This window comes from Pelodiscus sinensis, chromosome 3 (assembly GCF_049634645.1).
Source record: "Pelodiscus sinensis isolate JC-2024 chromosome 3, ASM4963464v1, whole genome shotgun sequence".
NCBI lineage: Eukaryota > Metazoa > Chordata > Testudines > Trionychidae > Pelodiscus > Pelodiscus sinensis.
Window position 1 is genome coordinate 58,136,889 of NC_134713.1, and position 21,328 is coordinate 58,158,216.

At 43.4% G+C, this 21,328-nt stretch overlaps 1 protein-coding gene across 1 annotated transcript in view; it reads right to left on the minus strand.

Annotated features, from left to right (window-relative positions):
- The window catches only part of SENP6 (SUMO specific peptidase 6), a 178,040-nt gene extending 158,780 nt beyond the window's left edge, over nt 1-19,260 (minus strand). Inside the window, exon 1 of the mRNA XM_075923799.1 lies at nt 19,198-19,260. Within this exon, the coding sequence (XP_075779914.1) occupies nt 19,198-19,231 (34 nt within the window). The 5' untranslated portion in view covers nt 19,232-19,260. The remainder of the gene's footprint in view (nt 1-19,197) is intronic.
- Nucleotides 19,261-21,328: the final 2,068 nt, after the last annotated feature.

Sequence of the window (21,328 nt, forward strand, 5' to 3'; positions counted from 1 at the left end):
TGATATGATGGTATTTCTAATTGAATTCAAAGTTCAAGTTAGAAGATAATCTTGCTCATTATGTTAAAAATGAGAAAATGTAAGTGTCTCATTGAAGCTTAACCAACAGCATTCTTTACCATAATAAAAAGATGTTTCAGGGTGCATCTTATTTCAATGCTATTACAAAATAGCTTATTTAATCAATTTCAAAATAAAGCATTATTCCAAAATGTCCCTTACTCCTCCCAGAAGGAGGTTTACAGGGACGTCAGACTAGCAATCCAGAAATAGCGGGCTTGTTTTGATGATGCAGGATAGCTATTTCAGGCTACTCCACTATATCAAAATAGCTTTGCAGTGTAGAGGTAGCCTTAGTGTCGCCCCATGAAGGATAAGCATCTGCTTACATTCCATTGCAGGGTGGAGACCATAATGTTAATTCAAAATCAGGAAGTCATCTGAGTGAGACTAGACTTTTGATTCAAGTCTAACAAACTGGTTTCTAAAACTTGGAGTTTTACTTTTATTGATAAATGCATGACATGATGATGTGTCTTATTGACCAAATCAATAGCAGCAAATATAATTCTGCAATCCCTATGCATCACTAGTTACTATTGTTTAATGAGTGGACAAAGTAGTTTGAAATGAAATGAGCTATTTAAAGAGTAACTGCCTACAGGGGGGCAATATTGTCTTTCAGCAGGAGGAAAAATCAGAGATTAAACTGATTATGCTCTGATTTTAGGGGGTCCTGCTGAGGCAGGCATGCTGTTTGGCTATAAACATTTTGTTGTTTAATATACACTTCAAGGGGAGAACTTTTCCTCAGTTACATACTAGAGTTTACTTTTTTGCTATGTTATGTATTTGTTCAGAGAGAGTCCTGAAAACAAAGTGTTCTGAAAGGTGATGCCTCTTGATGCCATTCTTTGAATAAAAAGTCCCTTCTCTTTTAAAAAAGTTCTTTTTTTCACATTGTATATGGAAGAATATAATCCATGTAGTTTAAAATATAGTTGATGAGTCATCTTTTTAAATCTCTGCAGCCTTCTCTTAATGTTTTAAAATTAAAGAGAAACCCATCTCAGCTAATGGAGAAAACCGAGAGCTACTTAGGTGAAAAGGATTAGTATACTTTATTAAAGAGATCTTACAGAATTTTCTGGTTTTATTTTGTTTGTACTTACCTGAAATGGTCCTTTTTGGGCCAAGAGAAGGAATAAATCTGACAGCTGCTTTCTGAGTAATAGCAGCCATTAGAATTTAACTAGCCTTGTTGTGGCTGATAGTCACAGGTGCATAATTTAAGGCCCTGATCCTCCAAACACTTATGCAGGTGTCTCATGACTATAAAACATGCATATTTTTAGAGGATCAGAGCCCAAAGCAGTTTAAGACTTCGGACTTAGAAAGCCTTCAGCACTTGAAGTAGGAGAATGTTATAATCTGTTAGTACTAATACTGGCAGAAGCATCAAGGATGGAAGGCAAAGTTCCAGAAAGAGACTTAATGCTAGCTTGAACAAACAAAGCAGCAAGCAGCAACAACCTCCAGTTTTCTTTAGCAAACTTGTACCTCATGGGCTAATTTATTTTTTGTTGAATGTCTTTGTTGTATGTTAATGTTTGCATATGCTTGCTTAGAGCACCATCTTTTACAAACTAATTTAGCTCAACCTGTGACATCTCATTTTAGTTTGTTTTTGATGACATGAGAGAGGTTCTAAAATAAGTGCAGTGATGTAATGATTTCCTAGTAACAAAACAACAAGAAAAATCTTTTTTCTGACTTTCACAAGGCAGGAAGACTAGCACAGTGACCTCTTTACATTTTGAAAGTTTGATGGCTTCATTAGTCACATTTTAGGGAATCTTTTTTGCTTAGCTCACAGGACTAGAATGTAATAAGGCTTATTGCAGAAAGACAGGAAAAAATGGAATGGCTATTTTACTTATAGAACTGTGAATCCTAAAAGTTGCTTGTGTTAAACACATTAGGACAAAATGAAAAAAATATTCTTTCCTTCTTTCTTCTGCAGAATTGCTGTCCTTTTATACTCTGCCTCCTGCTCACATCACCTTTATGTATCTTTTTCTTCTGTTAAGTTTAGCCCAAAAGCTACAGAAGGAAAGGACTCTTCGTTTTGTTGGCTAGGCAATATTAGGCTCATACAACCCTTGCTACAGTAATTTTGCTGCCAATATGCTGATGTTCTGTGTTATTTCCTGCCTTTTGCAGCTGCATAGATCCTGTTCGTGGAGTTTTATGGAATTTACAGACGCCTCAATTAAAACACAGTTCTGCATTGATTTATACTCTATAGAATTCTGATTGTAGTGGGGATAAATCAGCACAGAATTTGTCCTCTGAGATTTTCTTTTTTAAATTATTAGCTATCAGAAAGTATAAGGCAAGCTGTAGTAGATTCCCCCCCCCCCCCCCCCCCAATAGGCGGTCTCAGAAAACTAACCTTTACATTATTTGTATTTTAACTCTTACAATATTTCTTTTGTTACTACCATTTTCACATGAGCTGCTTTTAACTGACACATTGTTTTGTGTTTTCCAAAGCAATATCAAACTTAATTCTTGTCCCTATGCCACAAGTGATTTGAGATAGCTTGGCCTGGTATTGTTACAAAGCAATTGGAAATAGACTGTAGTGAGCACTTTTGCACAAGTCTCCAGAGCCTCTTGAGCTGGAAAATATGGCCTAACAGGTCGGTCTTCTATTTTATTAGATTAGTTAGGATTGATAAAGATGCTGTTAACTAGCATTAGGTCAAAAATCTAGATGTGAAAAAAAGCGTACGACAAATCCTAAATGTCAGAGTCATTTGGCTTAAGTAAAGGCTGGCTCAATATTTTCTTTGTTTTTTTAATTGACAAAAAATGTTATTTCTCACAACTTTACCCTAAAATAAAAACACACTGATGTGTTACGTGTTTGTCCATTAACCTTATGGTCTAAGATTTTTCTGAAACAAAATGCAGGACTATGTAAAGACTAACAAGATGGTTTATTAGATGAGTTTTTGTGGGCCAGACCCACTTCCTCAGATCAAATAGTGGAAGAAAATAGTCACAACCATATATACCAAAGGATACAATTTAAAAAAAAATGAACACATATGAAAAGGACAAGTCACATTTCAGAACAGAAGGGGGGGGGGGGGGAGAGGAAGGAAGGTAGGTAAGTGTCTGAGTTAATGATATTAGAGGTGGGGAAAGTTAGATGTCTGTGAGCTAATGGTATTAGAGGTGATAATTGGGGAAGCTATCCTGGTAATGGGTAAGATAGTTGGGGTCTTTGTTCAATCCGCCCCCCCCCCCCCCCCCGGGAGAGTGTCGAATTTTAACATGAATGACAGTTCAGAGGATTCCCTTTCAAGTGCAGATGTAAAAGGTCTTTGTAGAAGAACGCAGGTGGTGAAGTCATTGAGACAATGTCCTTTCTGGTTGAAATGGCAAGAAATAGTTTTTTCTTTATGATCTTGTCTGATATGTTTTGTGGGCATTAATCCTTTGGCGAAGTGTCTGAGATGTTTGTCCAATGTACATAGCAGACGGACACTTGGCACATGATAGCATAGATTATATTTCTGGATGTGCAGGAATATGTGTTCTTGATCTTATAACTCACTTGGTTAGGTCCAATAATGGTATCAGCAGAATGAATATGTGGACAAAGCTGGCAATGGGGTTTGTTGCAAGGGAAGGTACCAGGGTTGGTATTAGTATGGTATGTCCTGTGGTTGTTGGTAAGAATCATCTTGAGGTTAGGTGGTTGTCTATAGGAGACTCATTCGCTCACAGACATCTAACTTTCCCCACCTCTAATATCATTAACTCACAGACACTTACCTTCCTTCCTCCGTCCCCCCCCCACCCCGCATCCCCCTTCTGTTCTGAAATGTGATTTGTCCTTTTCATATGTGTTCATTTTTTTTAATTGTATCCTTTGGTATATATGGTTGTGACTATTTTCTTCCACTATTTGATCTGAGGAAGTGGGTCTGGCCCACAAAATCTCATCTAATAAACCATCTTGTTAGTCTTTAAAGTGCTACATAGTCCTGCATTTTGCTTCAGCTACACCAGACTAACACTGCTACATTTCTATTAAGATTTTTTTGTTATTCTGAATATTTATGAATGAAGGGATCTACTACTAAGGCTGTTACATCAACAGATGAATAAGGTTATTGTAGCCATGTCAGCCCCAGAATATGAAAGAGAAGATGGGTGAGGTAATATTTTATTGGTCCAACTTCAGCTGGTGGAAGGTACAAGCCTTTGAGCTTCCCAGAGCTTTTCCCCCAAGGCTTCTGTACTGTGGGAAGCCAGAATTGTGTCCCTTCCAGCAATAGAAGGTAGTTTTAAAAAAGGACAAACCTAAATAAGATAAGGTAAGTGTTGTCTTCTTGTTCTTTACTCTCCTTTAAGCATTCCTTTGTATCTTATGAACCAAAACAGAATTGGATTAGAGTAACATGTTAAAATTAGATTAATGAAAAAGGTAAGAGATTGAGAGAGAAAAAAAAAAATCTCAGGACATGACAGTATACTAGATATGTTATGCTCAGAATATAGCTGAGTGCCAGGAGGGACAACCATCCATCAGCGTAATCCATGCCCCAGGAGTTGGGTCTTTGGTGGAAGGGGCAGGACTCAGGGCAGTCAGCCCTTAGTGCTGCCCAGATTGCAGCTCACACCCCCCTCCAAGCACTCTGAGTGGCTCTCTTCCAGCAATTCAAAGAGGCCCAGAGTGCCCAGCCACTGCCCCCGCACTCTAGTGCCTGACTTCCAACTAGAAAACATCTTATTTTGGAACAAAAGCCAATCAGATTGGTGTATGGCTCTGAAACTCCTAAGCCAATGACAACTAATACCCCCTCTAGAAATAAATAATACGTAATAGAGCTAAAATCATGCAGAAAGCTAAAATGTTAAGAATTTAAATAAGTGCACAGACACCTGGTGTCATGGCTCCTTCCCCACTCTGGCATGATAAGTGCAGGAGTGGGGGCCAGCAAAAGTACCCCAAAACCTTACCTACCAGACTTTGGTATAAAACTTCCCCCCTAAAATGTTAACCTACATTTTGGGAATAAAACACTGTTGCCACTACCCAAATATTAAGAAAGCAACTAGGGAGAGACTACTTGGGAAGTCTCACCCCTAAAGTACAAACCAGGTTACAAAAATTAATAAAAGAAAATAGAAAACTTTTATCATCGCCACAATATTCCTGTTGCAAGCATAATGACTAGATGGAACAGTAACAAAATAATATACTCATGGGAGGAGAAATTTACCATGGGCCAGGAACTTAGTTACAAAGGAGAGCAAACCCCATTTTTAAATGCACAGACCAGATCCCATTTCCCAAACCATAAAACAATAAAACCTAATGGATCTATCTAAACTTTATCCTACTTACAGGTTACAAAGAGTATTTTCTTAGAGGGAGACATCCTGTCCCCTTCAATAGCTGGAGAGATACCCAGGGCGAAAGGAGTGAAAAAAACCAAAAATTCCTTTGTTTCAGTTTGAAATTCGTACCTATATTTCTATTGGCTACCTGCCACCTGGCTTAGATAAGGGACATAGTTAACCCCTTAGAGCACCATTTCCCAAACTATGGGCCGCGGCCCGGTACCGGACCATAGGAAAAAAACACCGGGCCTCAGCATGGCTTCCGGAAAGGGAGCAGAGCGGGATGGGCTGGGAGGAGGGGGGAAGGGGAAGGAACCGGATGCCAGGAAGCAGTGCTGGGGGCAGCGGGGATGTCCTGGTGGAGATCCGGGCAGGCAGCCAAAGCAGGGCTGGGAGCAGCGGGGCTGTCCCGCAGAGATCTGGGCAGGCCGGTGGCGAAAGCAGGACTGGGGGCAGCGGGGCTGTCCCGTGGAAATGCGGGCGGCGAAAGCAGGACTGGGGGTAGTGGGGCTGTCCTGTGGAGATCCTGGCATGCGGACAGGCAGCAGAAGCAGGGTTGGGGGCAGCGGGGCTGTCCAGTGGCGGAGATCGGAGAGAGCAGGCAATGGAACTAGGGCTGCACAGGGGGAGGGGGAGCTGGCCAGGGGAGATCAGGAGGACGACGGGAGAATCAGCTGCCAGAAGCAGGGCTGGACAGGGGCAGCAGGATGAGTCATCGGGGGAGCGGGGCTGACCAGGGGAGATTGGTGGGTGGCGGTGGGAACCGGCCGCTGGAAGCAGAGCTGGACGGGGGAGATCGGGAGAGAAGGGGGAGGGGGGAGAGCGGGACTGACCTGGGCACATGCAAACTCTGCAGACCCTGGCAAACTAGTGAGTCTGGCCGGGGATTCCATTTTGTCCCCTCTTCCCCCCCACCCCCCACATACCCTCCCTGGAGTAGCTGCAAACTGCCTGGCAGGTAAACGCACTCAGAGAGCGTGAGCACATCTACCAGCCAGGCAGCTAAAGACTAATACACCTAATTATAATAAAATGTACCTAATTAGAAAATACCAGGCATTTTATATGTCTGGTAATTTCTCCAGACAAAACCTTCAAATACCAGACTGTCCAGTACAAAAGTGGACACCTGGCAACCCTACCCTTCCTTGCACCCTCCCTCTTAGCCAGATACCCTCCCCCCAATCTGCTCCTGCCTCCTGAAGTGCTCATGCGGTGCCCGGTCCCCAAGCCCTGGCCCAGGCTGGGTGGAGGATGCAGCCGGGTGAAACACTGAAAATGTATTCATTTCTCATAAATGCATTTATATTTTGGGGCTGAAAGACAGTACTGAAAAAAAAAAATCGGGTTCCAACTAAAGTAAAAAGTTTGGGAAACCCCTGATCTAGCCAGCTTTCTATCCATCTTACAGTCCATTTATCTAATCCATATTCCCTTAACTAGCTGGCAAGAATATTGTGGGTGATTGTATCAAAAGCTTTGCTAATGCTGACACTGGGGGCTTTGGGAGGACCAGAAACGACTTATTTGAATGTTCATTATTTGCTTATTGAATATGCAAATGAATGTTACTGGTCCTCCAAAAGCTCGTGAATGGATTTACTGGTCCCAGTGTCAAAAAAGTTTGGGAACCCCTGCCTTAGACCCCAGGATGCTGGCTAACCCTCATGATCATGACACCTGGTAATAAGAAATGCTCATTTATAAATCTGAATGCTAACTAAAATATCCTAATATATGTTTTCCTATGCTTATAGGAAAAGTAAAAGGAGCAGTGAGCATAAAATGGCATCCTTTAGAAAGTGGAAGTTAAATCCTAGTGAGGAAAATAGGAGCATAAACTCTGGCAAATTAATAATTAGGAAGGCCAAAGTCTCAGAAAAAAATTAAGTACATCAGAAGCAGGAAGCCTGCTAAACAACCAATGAGGCCATTCAACAATTAAGATGGTAAAGGAACACTCAAGAACGATAAGGTCATTGCAGAGAAACTAAATTCATTCTTTGCATCAGTCTTCATGGCAGAGGGCATAAGGCAGATTCCCAGACCTGAGCTATTCTTTTTAGGTGACAAATCTGTGGAACTGTCACAGATTGAGATGTCATTAGATGAATGTTTGGGACAAACTGATAACTAAACAGGATCATCTCTCCACAAACTTTCAGACCTTTTTTCATGGGGTCATGGCAACCTGCACTGCTCCTACTCAAAGCAGCTATTACTAAAGGGGCCTTAAAATAGCTCCTTTATATGGAAGTTCTTGGTGGGGAACTTGCCCAATAGCCTCTGCTGTGGTTCCCTGGCTAAAACATTATGGTTGAGCCATACTGACTGGTACTTGTATCCAAATTTCTTATCCATTACTGAGTGAGTTCCACTATATACAATTTATTTCTCCATTCCTGTGGCAATTAACTTGATAGCATCAGTCTTTGTTTCTGTGAAAAATGCAATGAGAAGATATTCCCAGATTCCTTTCATTCCTGATGAACGGGGTTTTCAGGAGGTCCTCACACTGAAGCTAAAGAAATTGTGTGTCTGCTATTCACATAGTAAATGTCTATAAGAAACCTGTTATTGGATTAGTATACTACCAATACATAAAAGTTTCCCAGAGCTTGATGCTGTAATAGGAGTGTCTCTGAAGTAAATTAGTGAGCTGTTCTACTTTACGAGTCTATTTCCATAGAAATATTTTTGTATAATCTAACGGTTTATAATATTCCATTTTAGATTTTCATTAAAAAGCTTACTAACATTCATTTTTAAAAAGACCATAGTGTAAATTTTAACAGATGTGTTTGTTTGCACATAATTCTTACCAAAAAAGTGATGTAAAAGTTACAAAGTCCTAGCAGAAATCCCTTGAGAATTATATTAATAGTTCCTGAGAATGTCTCCCCAATTAACCTCCCAGAGTTTTTTCCACAACCTTCTGATATTGTTGAACTAAACACAGATACTTGTTTTGAATCCTAGTGACTAAAGAACTATGCAATATACCACAACAACTGTGTCACACAAAGCAAGCCAGTAATATAAGCTGCAATGAGTTTGAATGGCACAGGCATTCAGAGGTCTCCTCTATTGGCTTGGGACGTTATCTTGCAAGTGCAATGAGGGCTGCCTCTGTATTGCATCTTGGCCTGAAGCATGACTTGGGTCTGCCCATTCTAAACTCAAAACTTATCTGAAGAAGTGGGCTGTGCCCACAAAAGCTCATGATATCATCTACATGTTTTGTTAGTCTATAAAGTGCTACCAGACCAGATTTTGTTTAAGTTTATAAAGCGTCTGGGGTGTTCGGTCTGGGGCAGAACAATGACATCTTCTGGTTGTGATTGTAGTGTTCTGTTATGGGTGACTTCTTAGCTTTCTCAGACAGAAAGAAATGGGTTGGTTTTGGCAATTAATCTTCTCCAAGAGCTCTCATGTGGGGTTCTACAGGGCTCCAATGTAGTTAGGGGACACTGAGGAAAAATAGGCTATGGTGCCCCCAATATTTGGTTAATGCCCAACTCACTGACCTTTCTCCAGAAAAAACAGTTAGGTGCTTAGGTCTTATTGAGTTGTACTGTATTAAGTACATTTTTGTAAAAGTCATCTAGATTACAAAAAGCACTTTCCTCAATTATAATCCCCAGCCTTGAGCTTCCCACCCTTTAGGTAGGGTGGAGGAGCTGCAGCCTCCGCCACCCCATTCATATGGGAACATTGCTGGTTGCTCCCCTTCATCAGGGAGCAAGGGGAAGTGCACAGCTTGCTAGGGAGCAGCCATGGAGAGGCACTTCTCACCTGGCTCCAAGCTGCTGCAGTGAGAGAAGACCGGGGTAGTCCTTTCTCCCTTGGGCAGCCTGCATACTGAACCCCTCATCCCCAGCCCCACCCCAGAGCAATTATTTAAATGAAGAAAAATAAAAATGAATTGAGGTAAGGACCTGAGCAATGCTGGATAAATCTATTTTCTAATTAAGGATCATAATTGCTAGGATGGTTGCTAGCATGCTATGAAATGATAGCAGCCTTTTTCTTTTAAAATAAGGACATGTACAATGGGTCTAAATAATATTCTGTTAATACCAGTGTTATGGCAGTCACCATGTAGTGCAATTAATTATTTTCAAAAATAGGAAAGTGCTAAGGTGTTGCATCAGTTTTCATCATAAGAGCTCCAGACTCTGTGCTGCACAAAGCTTATGACTGTTCTGAGGCAAGTTTATCAAATGAAATATAAACTCTTTGGGAGCAGATAATGTAATCTACAAGAAAGCCGTGGGTGCATCTAGACTGGCAGGATTTTGTGCAAAAGCAGTTGCTTTTGCACAAAAACTTGCCAGCTCTCTACACTGGCCGCTTGAATTTGCGCAAGAGCACTGACTTAGTAATGTACATAATCAGTGCTTCTTGCGCAAATACTTTCATGCTCCCGCTCAGGAAAAAGCCCTCTTGCGCAAGAATACTTGCACAAGAGGGCCAGTGTAGACAGGGAAGAAGTGTTTTGCACAAAAAGGCCCTGATGGCTAAAATGGCAGGCTAAAATGGCGCAAAATCGTGTCTAGACTGGCCACGGATGCTTTTGCACAAAAGCACTTTTTGCGCAAAAGCATCTATGTCAATCTAGACGCGCTTTTATGGAAATACATATGGGCTGCGTCTAGACTGGCATGATTTTGCGGAAATACTTTTAACGGAAAAGTTTTTCCATTAAAAGTATTTCCGCAAAATCATGCCAGTCTAGACGCAGCCCATATGTATTATCCATAAGAGACTATCCAGGAAAAAGAAAGTGATCAAATTGCACTTTCAGAAAAGTGAAGGCATAAACTCAGTATCTTGGACAATGTTCCCTTTCTCAACAAGCAAATTCCAGTATCCAAAACTGTGGGTAAGGCATTGATGTTTTTTGCCTAGTGAAGTATTTTAACACCCCTGAAGTTTGAGAGAGGCTAGTATATAACAAACAAAAAAAATCCGTTCTATAAAACATGTTAATATAATTTTGGCCCTTTTAAAACTAGTAACAGTTTGACTTAAAAGTATTTACACAATTTTTAAGTAGGTTAAAAATAAAATATCTAAGGGTATGTCTACACTACAAAGTTAGTTCGAACTAACTTAGTTCGAATTAGTTAATTCGAACTAAGCTAGTTCGAACTAACGCATCTAGAACTAAAAACTAGTTCGAACTAGCGTTTTGCTAGTTCGAACTAGTAAGTCCACATTGAGTGGACTCTGAACAGGGCTTAAGGATGGCCGGAAGCAGTGCTGGCAGGGCATAAAAGGAGGACTTAGAGCATGGAGATGCTGTCTCAGGCTAGCCGAGGGCTGCGCTTAAAGGGTCCCGACCCCCACCCCGGACACACAGTTCTCAGGGGTGCCCCGCTTGCAAAGAAGTTCTGGCTTGGAGTGCCCTGAGTGCCCACACTGGGCACATCACACCACTCGGCCATCAGCCCGGCTGCACTTGCCGCAGGCTGCCATCTGGGGAGAGGGAGTAATTGGGGGGCTGCAGGAGAGCTTCCACCCTCAGAAGCCCACAGAGCCAGCCCAGTCCTCCCCATTGGGGGCTCGTACCCCATTCCTCCCTCACCTCCTTCCACTTACCCTTCCCTAGCCCCCCTTCTTATTGATGTACAAAATAAAGATAACGTTTCTTCCAACATTGACTCTGTCTTTATTGAAAAAAACTGGGGGAGACTGGGAAAAGGAGGTGGGAGAGGGGAAGAGAAAGGCTGGGAGAGGGGAGGGCAACTAACATGATCAGGGGTTGGGAACAGGTCCCAGATGAAGAAAGGCTACAGAGACTGGGACTGTTCAGCTTAGAAAAGAGGAGACGGAGGGGGGACAGGATAGAGGTCTCTAAAAGCAGGGGTTGGGTGGAGAGTGTGCATTCAGAAAAGTTCTTCCTGAGTTCCCATAAAGAAGGACTAGAGGACACCAAAGGAAAGGAATGGGTAGCAGGCTTGAAACTAGTAAGAGAAAGTTGTTGTTCTTGACAAAGCAAATAGTTAACCTGTGGAACTCCTTGCTGCAGGAGGCTGTGAAGGCTACAACTAGAACAGAGTTTAAAGGGAAGTGAGATAAAGTGATGGAGGTTGGGTCAATGGAGTCCTATTAGCCAGAGGGTAGGAGTGGTGTCCCTGCCCAAAGTTTGTGGAAGGCTGGAGAGGGATGGCACGAGACAAATGGCTTGGTCATTGTCTTCGGTCCATCCCCTCCAGGGTCCCTAGGGTTGGCCGCTGTCGGCAGACAGGCTACTGGGCTAGATGGACCTTTGGTCTGACCCAGTACGGCCATTGTAAGCTCAGGGCTCAGTGTCGGGGGTCTCAGTGGACCCCCTTGATTTTCATGCACACCTGGTCCTGGGTGGCCAGGCTGGCAGCTCTCCTGCCCTAGACGGCCACTTTCCTGTGCCTAGTGCGGAGATCGTGGACGAGGTCCACGATGTCCGCACTAGCCCAGGAAGGTGCCCGCCTCTTGCGGTCCAGGGCAAGCTCCCGGGAGCCGCCAGCCTGGTCCCGGCAAGAGGGGGTGGGCTGGGGGGCATCGGGTGGGTGGCTCTGTGCCGTGCCAGGTGCAGGGTCTGCTAGCTGGGTGCTGGCAGGCTTGCACCTGGCACGGGCACCGTAGCCAGCCCGTGCCCCTTTAAGGGGTCCGGGGCTGGGAGGGGGGCATAGAGTTTCCCTGGTGTTGGCCAGAGTGGCCACCAGGGAAACCTGGGGAGGGCTAGCCTCCCACTAGTTCGAACTAAAGGGCTACACAGCCCTTAGTTCGAACTAGCTAGTTCGAACTAGGCGTTAGTCCTCGTAAAATGAGGTTTACCTAGTTCGAACTAAGCGCTCCGCTAGTTCGATTCAAATTCGAACTAGCGGAGCGCTAGTGTAGCACCTATTAAAGTTAGTTCGAACTAACGTCCGTTAGTTCGAACTAACTTTGTAGTGTAGACATACCCTAAGTTCTTATACCAATCTAATTACCATGACAACTGACAGCCGCCATTCGGTTATGGTGCAACTCCCATTTCACTCTCTCCCACTGCATAGCTAAACTTCTTTTGGCTTCACAGTCCCTCCATTTCCACTTACTGCCTCACTATTTTCTGTTGCTCACACCTTTGAATTAGTTTCTCAACTTGCTTCCTATCACCTGCTCAACTTCCTCCCATCACCACTAAGTCCCTCTACCTGATTTGTCCAACTGTCTGGTTCCCTTCCATCAGCCAGCTTCTGACCACAGCCTTCTGCCCATCTTCCTACTGCCCAGCTCCTGCCCATTGCTTAAGACAGATTTTCACAAGTTATCCCTCCCACAATTATTGCCCCATTCCTGGTTCCAGTTTCTCCTCTCATGGCTCTCACCTACTGCAGCTTATTGGCTATGTCTACACTACAAGGTTTTTGTGCAAAAACCAGCAGAGCATCCATACCTCAAGTGTGGTTTTGCACAAGTAAATCGACAGAACAGAGGGCTTTTGTCAGTAGAGTTATTCCTTTCCCCACAAGGAATAACTCCTTTTTGTGCTACAGCTCTTGTATAAAGAGGCAGGTATGGACGCTCCAGAGGATTTTTGTGCAAGAAACCTCTATTGGCAAAAGCACAGGTGCTCTGATGGCCTCTCTGTGAAAGGCCATCAGAGCTTTCCTGAAGTGTGGACACTTGCGCAAAAGCACATTGCTTTTGCGATGCGCTTTGATGTCTGGACGCACTTTTGCGCAAGACATTTGAGAGAGTGTAGACAAAGCCATTCTATAATAGTGTTTATTAGTATCCAAGATCCACATTCAGTATTTGGTGGCACTGATAGCCACTATTTATCTAGATGAATTAAAAACAAAACGATAATTCTTTCCATCTTATTATTCATCATTCTAAAGAAATTTGCTAAACACATTTGCTCTTTGTATTTGCAAGTGCATGTAATTTTGTTTACAAATTCTGCATTCATAACTTTATAAAAGAATAAAACAGAAAATCCAACATAATTATATGTGAAACCCCCACCCCAACAAAAATATAACCAACGTAATGTACTGTTTGAGATTTTAAGTCAAAGCCAGACCATTTAGAGGTAAGGTTCCCATGGCAACCTTAACTGTGGCTCCTCCTGCATCTGTATGATAGGGTCTTTTCTTACATGACCATGTATTGCTAGAGAAGAGAATGTGACATACTATCCAGTAAATAGTGTTGGTTTTATAAATAAGATACCAGTGGAGGGTTATAGAAAAGCAATCTCCTTCCAATTATTTTTAAAGGAAATTGTGATTTGCTGCAATTCTGCATACCTGTAAGTGTTAGCTACAATACTAAAGACAGCAAATAATTTAGTATTAAAGATTTACATGGAAATGCAACACTATCAGTGAAATTAATCTTATTGGTAGGTGAGTGTGAGGTATTTATAATGCTGCTAGTCATCTCCCTAACTTAATAGAAAGCATAATAAATAAAGCTTAGGAAGGAAGTAGGTTTCTTTACAAATTCCGACACCCCAGTAATATCTAACTACAAGAGCAGTCTTATCAGTTTCTAAGGATTGGTTTACACCAGGGCTATGGCGCATTCTTGCGCAAGAATCTGCAGAGCATCTACACTTCCCACCTGCTCTTGCACAAGGAAATGTACAGTACAGCATGGTAAGAGAAGGCTTCTTGCACAAGAGCTACGCTCTTTTAACAGGTGTAAGCCCTCTTGCGCAGGAGCTCTTGCGCAAGAGGGCAGTGTGGACACTCGGCAGGGATTTCTTGCACAAGAAAGCCTTAAGGCTAAAATGGTCGGAGCTTTCTTGCTCAAGACAGCGTCCACTCTACCATGGGAGCTCTTGCGCTAAAGCACAGTGTGCACATGGCAGTGTGGATGTTTTCTTGCACAAGAACCCTTGTGCAAGATGTTCTTGCACAAGAAGCTGCGAGTGTAGACATAGCCCAGGAGTTTATATTGAATTTAGCTGCATAAGGTTGATTTTCTAAATGATGCATCCAAACTACCAAGCTTGATGGGTTGATCTTAAGGGCTTCTTAAGTCGATGTAAACTTAAGTGTCAAGTTTACGTTAGTGTAGATGCAGCATTGGCGAAAGTAGAGACTATTGGCCTTGGGGAGGCATCCCACAGTTCCTTGCTCTCACTGCCCTGGCCGGAACTTGCACCTTGCCCGCTCTCCAGATGAATAGGAAAATCCCTGGGAAAGTTTTAATTTCATTTCCTGGGTGGCCAGTGTTACAAGCACATCTCAGAGCAAGCAGCACACTGTGGCATACATGGCCGTGACTTAGACCAATTCAAATACTGCAATGATTTTGAAAACTTCTGCTTCCATGGGCTCCAGTTCCCAGGGACCCAGAAGAACATCACTGTGGAGTATCTGGGAGATTTTGTACCTCATCAAGGAGCGGGGAGATGAACCCAGTCCCTCTGATCTCTGTATCAGCAAGCAGAACATGGACATTTACGTGAAGATTACAAGCTGCCTAGAGGCTATCCCAAAGATAACCAGCAGTGCAGAGTGAAAAGTAAACGAGCAGAGGCAGTCCTACCACAAGGCAAAGGAGGCCAACATCTGGTCTGGTTCAGCACCTCACAGATGCTGCTTATATGAGCATCTGGATGCAATTCTGGGGGGTGGGTCCTGACCAGCTTCCCCAGTCTGACTGTGGAGTCCATCAGCTGATATCAGCATGGAGGACAGCATGGTAGCTGAGGGGGAGAAGGAGAAGGAGAAGGGCCAGCTGGTGATTGAGGAGAGCCTAGATCTGTTCATGATGCTGAGTCAGTCCCCTACTCCCAGGATGTCTCCCACTCAAGCACCAACCCTGGAGGAGGGCACTTCTGGCAAATTCACAATTTTTTCTTACTGTAGCAGGTTAAGTCAATTGGGTGTGATATGCAGCACGCTCTATGCGCACAGTGCAGGGAGCCCAAAACGGCTTGTTCATGTGTCTTCAACTTTGCAAAATTGGGTACCCAGAAATCAGCTATATTAGTTTCAACCTTATCTCAGTGTAGACATGGCCTAAGAGACAGTTCTCAGCATAAGTTAGAGAAGGTAATAGAGGTGGGATCTCTAGTGGGAATACTAGCTTGGTTATGTTCAATATTAGATTAGAAAGAATTGTGGTACAGCTGCTTTTGGGAAACTCACTGGAAGAGGACTCTTTGGAGTGGGCTTTTAAGTTACTATAATTGGGTGACAAAACCCAAGGAATATTAGATGCACAGACATAATACTCATAACAGAAGATAAATTAAGCATAACATTGCCCCTGTTGTGCTGCATTATATGTGGTTCTCTCAAATTCAGATTCTTATATGAAATGGGTCTATAGTGAGAACCAGGGGACTGCATTGGCAGTTGATAGTGGTTAAACATGTGGTGAGACCCGACTCTCATTCACATCCTGATACCCATGCAGTATTACTACCCTTTTATTTGTGCTGCTGCTGCCACTGGCAGCAGCTCTTCCTTCACAAATGGCCAACAGCTGCTGCTCTCTGGACACCCAACTCTGCAGGAAGTAATGGTGGTAATATTATGACTCTCCCTAAAAACTTTGCAGCCCTCCTAGAACTCCCTTTTGGGTCAGTACCCCTGCTACTTGAGAAACACTAGTCTTCACTGTTCCCTCTAATATTTTATGTTGGTATCAATGTTATATGCCACATTATCACCATATTGATGCACATAAAATTCATTCTGCACATGAAGGATCTGTGGTGGGGTAGAGCTGAGGAGTTCATAGTGTAGGAGTGGGCTCTAGCTTGGGGTGGTGGGCTGATGGCTCAGGCAGGGGGTGCAGGCTCTGTGGTGGGTTTGGGAACGAGGGGCTTGGGATGCAGGAGGAGGTTTAGGATTAGGGCAGAAGGTTGGAGTTGAGGGGGTGAGGGATTTGCTGTGAGGGAGGAAGCTCTGCAGAGGCATGGAGGGCAGGCGTATGGCTGGGAGAGGGAGTAAAGGTTGTGGCTGCAGATGCAGGATTTCAAATACAGGTGTTACTCACATAAAACTCTGTCATTCACGGACTCTAGAGGCATCCACCCTTACCTGTTCCTAGGGCTCAGGCATAACCTTTTACTATAGGCACCCATCATTACCCTTTTGCAGGCTCAGGTGTAACGTTACACTCTGCGGGTTTGTGGGGTCTTTTACGAATGAAAGAGCCTTACACAGTAATATGTTAATTTTTACTTATAAATAATTAAAAACAGAATGCACACACCAGGCATATAGTGCTTACCACGTCCAATGAGACGGATGAACTTGTCTTGATGGCCAGTCAGGATCAGGTCCTTCTGAGGGAATCCAGTTTCTGCCTGGTGTCATTGGCACAGGGTTGAAGTCTGGGGGGGGGGGCTTGGAGCTGTGTCCTGGACTTGGTTCCCAAAGAACTTCCTTTGGGGCCCCAGTTTATATATTGGGACTTGAGCCCTGCTTAGTTTTATTTTAGCAATTTATTTCACTAAAATGTTACTAACCAATCATAACATACAGTAACAGAATCACCTGACCAGCCATGCGCCAGCACCTTAGTTTATTTACACCGAGCAAAATGAATTATACAGCAGACAGAAATAGTTAAAGACCAGACAAAAATTAAAGACAAACAGGAAAGTAGGATTTCACAACCTCAGTTATTCATAAGCAGTTTCTTGCCAGACCAAAATGCTATTAAACTAAATCTTCTTTATCCATCTTGAGATCTGTTTATCTGATGATAGTGCAGGAGTGGGCAAGAGAACCTCTGTGGGCTGGACCGGTCGATTCAGCCCACGGATGCCCTGTCACTCGCCCACCCCCAAGTCTATCAGGGCCTGGGGACAGGGGAGTGTGCAACATCTCCTCCCCGGCCAGAGCCACATGCCACTTGCAGGGCAGGGGCAGGGAGCGAAAGACTTTACAATGTCTCCTTTCACCACCAGGGCTGTGGGTGCCTAGAGGGGACCACCAGGTGTTCAGAACAGCTACTGGTTCTCTCGGGGGCGAGGGGACAAAGACTTCAGGCGCTCCATCATCCCCAGGCCAATCGGGGTGTGTCTATACTTCACCCATAGCTTGAAATAAGCTACAAAATTTGCTTATTTTGAGTCTATTTCAAAATAGCTTATTTCAAAATTTGGTGCTGTCTACACAGCACTTATTTCAAAATAAATCACTATTTCAAAACATCCTTTACTCCACATGGAATGAGGTTTGCAGGGACATCAGAATAGTGAGCCCGTTATATTTTGAAATAATGGACTCACTCAAAAGCTGTGGAACAACCATTTGGGGATACCCCGGTATCCCGAAATAGTGCTTCAGTGTAGACGTAGCCTGAGGGTCTGTGGGTGGGGGGGGCCCACAGTAGAGTCCTGGCCCTGCCCCTTCCAGGACAGCCGGGGCCACTTCAAAAATTTGTGAAGTAGCATCCTTTCTAGAATTATTGCCCACCCCTGTGATAGTGAGGGCAATTAGGATGGAGTCTCCTTAACACCCTGATATTACACTATTGTAATACAGTTTACATCATGGGTTCCCAAACTGGGGGGCATACCCTCCTGGGGGGCATGAAGAAATTCCAGAGGGTGTGAGAGGCAATCCAGCCCTACACACTCCTGTCAATCTCACCCCAAGTTTTGCTGCTTTTTTTGGGGGGGGGGCAGGGGCCTGAGGGTTTCTCAAAAATCAAAAGGGGGGCATGATGCCAAAAAGTTTGGGAACCACTGGTTTAGATGGACTGTGAGTATGTGACTCCAAGCTTTATTATAGCTAATGGCTGCTGCTTTTCTAGCTGGCTGCGGAGGAAAACTTTAGGTCTCCTAATATGGCTACAGGCCTTTCAATATAGCTTTAAAAAAAAAAAAAAAAAAAAAAAGGGCTGTTTCCTTGTGCAGGCTTCCCTAGGGAAGAAGGCTTTCCTCCCACAGCTTCTCTCACCCCAACAACTGTGGGCTGGGTGAGAGGCCCCTCTCTGCTGGCCATGGTAGCTCTGATGGGTTTGGATGGGGCTGAGGAAGGAGCACCTCTCTCCTCACTGGGATAGGTCTGTGCTGTGGCCAGCAGGGCTAGATTGTGCCGCTCCCTGACTCAGGCTGGTCAACAGGGGTAGAAGGTGTCTCTTCCCCAGCTGCAGCAGCGCTATGCTTGGGCTGGAGGGAAGAGATGACACTCTCTGTTGGAGCAGAAGTGGCATTCTGTGTAGGAGCCCTGAGCAGGGCTTGTTAGGCAGCTGCAAGGCTGCGCAGCTTCAAGGGAAATTAGCTTGTCTCCCCTGTGAAAGCTGTATATCAGAGTAAAAGCTCACAAGAAATGAGATTTCAGTGTCTGATGTATTTTTCCATGATCAGGAATTTGGTAGGACCCTATACTTAATCTATTGACAACCTGTCAGTCCCAACAGATCAGAGAGGTAAACTACCTGAAAAAAAAAATATGGAGTAGTCCCTTAAAGAAATAACTAATCACAAAGCAACAATCCTGTTTTCAGCCTTTACACATCTTGCATATGTCCTTTACTTTCATTAAAAAGCAGATACACTGCAACAGCTCTAACACTAGAATTATTTCCTACTCCAGGAAAGATGGGATTGTGGTATCCTACATATCAGCATATAGTACCCAATTGTGAGTGCTGACCAATTTATGGTGAGCTTTGTACTTAACTTAACTAGAGACTAGGGCTGATCAAAACCAAACAATTTTATACAGCATGTTTCCATACAAAGAAGTGATCCATTTTTCTATCTAACATTTCTTTTTCTAGTGATAATACAAAACCCCATTATCATATAATACTTACAAGCTTGCAACAACTGCCTGGAGAAGGGAAACATTGGTGAGATCTTTTCTAGGTTGCTGAGGAAAAAGGTCCATCTATCTAATCAGGAAGAAAAATCTGGCAAAACACTCAAGAGAATAAACAGTGTGATATACCAGGGTAATTGGCTGATGAGATTTTTCTGAGACACCTTCTCTTTTATGGCCTGAACACTTCCCATTTGTCAGGTTGGCAGACTAAATTAACTCACTCATTAGTGCACCTGTGTTGATTACTGCCCAACCAGAGGAGGTGGAAATAACTAAGGATAATTAGGCACCCCTGGCTTATAAGGAAGTGAGAGGAATGAAATGGAGTTAGGATTTACTTTTAAAAGAAAAACAAGGGTTGATGTGGTTCTAAGTCAGTAAATGGGCAACCAAGAATGGTGAGTGCACTATATGTGGTCCTCCATCTCAGTGGGCTATGGCAGCCTGTGGCCTACTGTAGTTCCACCTGTGGCCTCATGGACCCTCTGTATATCCCCCTCCACCATGTGCCTCTCACTCACTGGGGCAGTAAAGCCCCACATTTCCAATTCTTCCCCATCCCTCCCAGCACTTTTGGAGCACCATGAATCACCTGATTCATGCTCCATCTTTGTTCCTCCCCCTCCCTTGCAGAGCTTGAACAGCTGATTTATGGCATTCCAGTTCTGGGACCATCACTGCTCTAGGAGTAATCTTGAGACAGAGCTTAAACAAACAGGAAATGAGCAAGCAGAAGGAGCCATTAGGAGAAGTCCTAAGATAGGAAGGTAGGCTGGTAGAAGATGTCCTGAGATAAGTTCAACAAAAACACTTCAGTAGAGCTTGAGGAGATGTGGTAGAGTGATTATTTCAGCAGAGAGGGGAAAAAATTGTAGGGAAGTTTTCTCTATATGTATGCTTATTCATGTTTGTTTGTGTACATTGAATGTACTCTTTTATAGTGTTGTGTTTGCAATAAGGTTGTTAGTTGTAATAAACTCTGGTTAACGGACTCCATTTAAAAAAAAATTAAAATACAATGAAAAGTCTAGCAGCACCTTAAAGATTAACACAACGGCTGTGTCTAGACTGGCAAGTTTTTCCGCAAAAGCAGCTGCTTTTGTGGAAAAACTTGCGAGCTGTCTACACTGTTTGCTTGAATTTCTGCAAGAACGCTGACAATCTCATGTAAGAAATAAGTGCTTCTTGCGGAAATACTATGCTGCTCCCGTTCGGGCAAAAGTCCTTTTGCGCAAAAGCTCTTGTGCAAAAGGGCCAGTGTAGACAGCTCAGATTTGTTTTGCACAAAAAAGCCCCGATCGTGAAAATGGCGATTGCGCTTTTGTGCAAAAAAGTCCCATCTAGATTGGCACGGATGCTTTTCTGCAAAAAGTGCTTTTGCGGAAAAGCGTCCGTGCCAATCTAGATGCTCTTTTCCGCAAATGCTTTTAACTGAAAACTTTTCCGTTAAAAGCATTTGCGGAAAATCATGCCAATTTAGATGTAGCCAACATGTAGATGGTATCATGAGCTTTCATGGGCACAATCCATTTCTTCAGATGACTGGAGTATTAGGAGTCACTATCCAAGCATAAATAAGGGAAAAGGGAGAGGGGAAAAAAGAAAAGGGGGAAAAAAAAGAGACAGTGAATGGATGGTTCAAGTAGTTACAAGAGGCTGATAAAAACAATTGGCATCTCCATTGTTTGTTTGGTTGATTAAGATGTAAGGATGTGGAAGGTAGTGTGCGAGCCAGCTGATGTCTCTTTTCATTTTATTAGCATAAGTATTAAATTTGTAAATGAAGTTAAGTTCCAACCCTTCCCTGTATTTGGTTTGTGGAATTGGCCTCAAACAACATGGTGACTTGGAGATCTATTAATGAGTGCCCAGGCAGGCGAAAGTGTTCTCCAACAGGTTTCCATGTATTACCTTTATGGATATCTGATTTGTGTCCATTAATTCTTTCCTGTAGAGACTGTCCAGTTTGGCCAATATACATGGCAGTGGGGCATAGTTGGTATTTGATGGCATAAATCACATAGTGGATGTGCAGTTAAATGAGCCCCTGATGTAGTGACTGATGTTGTTGGATACAGTGATGAAATCGCTAGTGTAGATGTGTGGGCAGAGTTGGTACATTT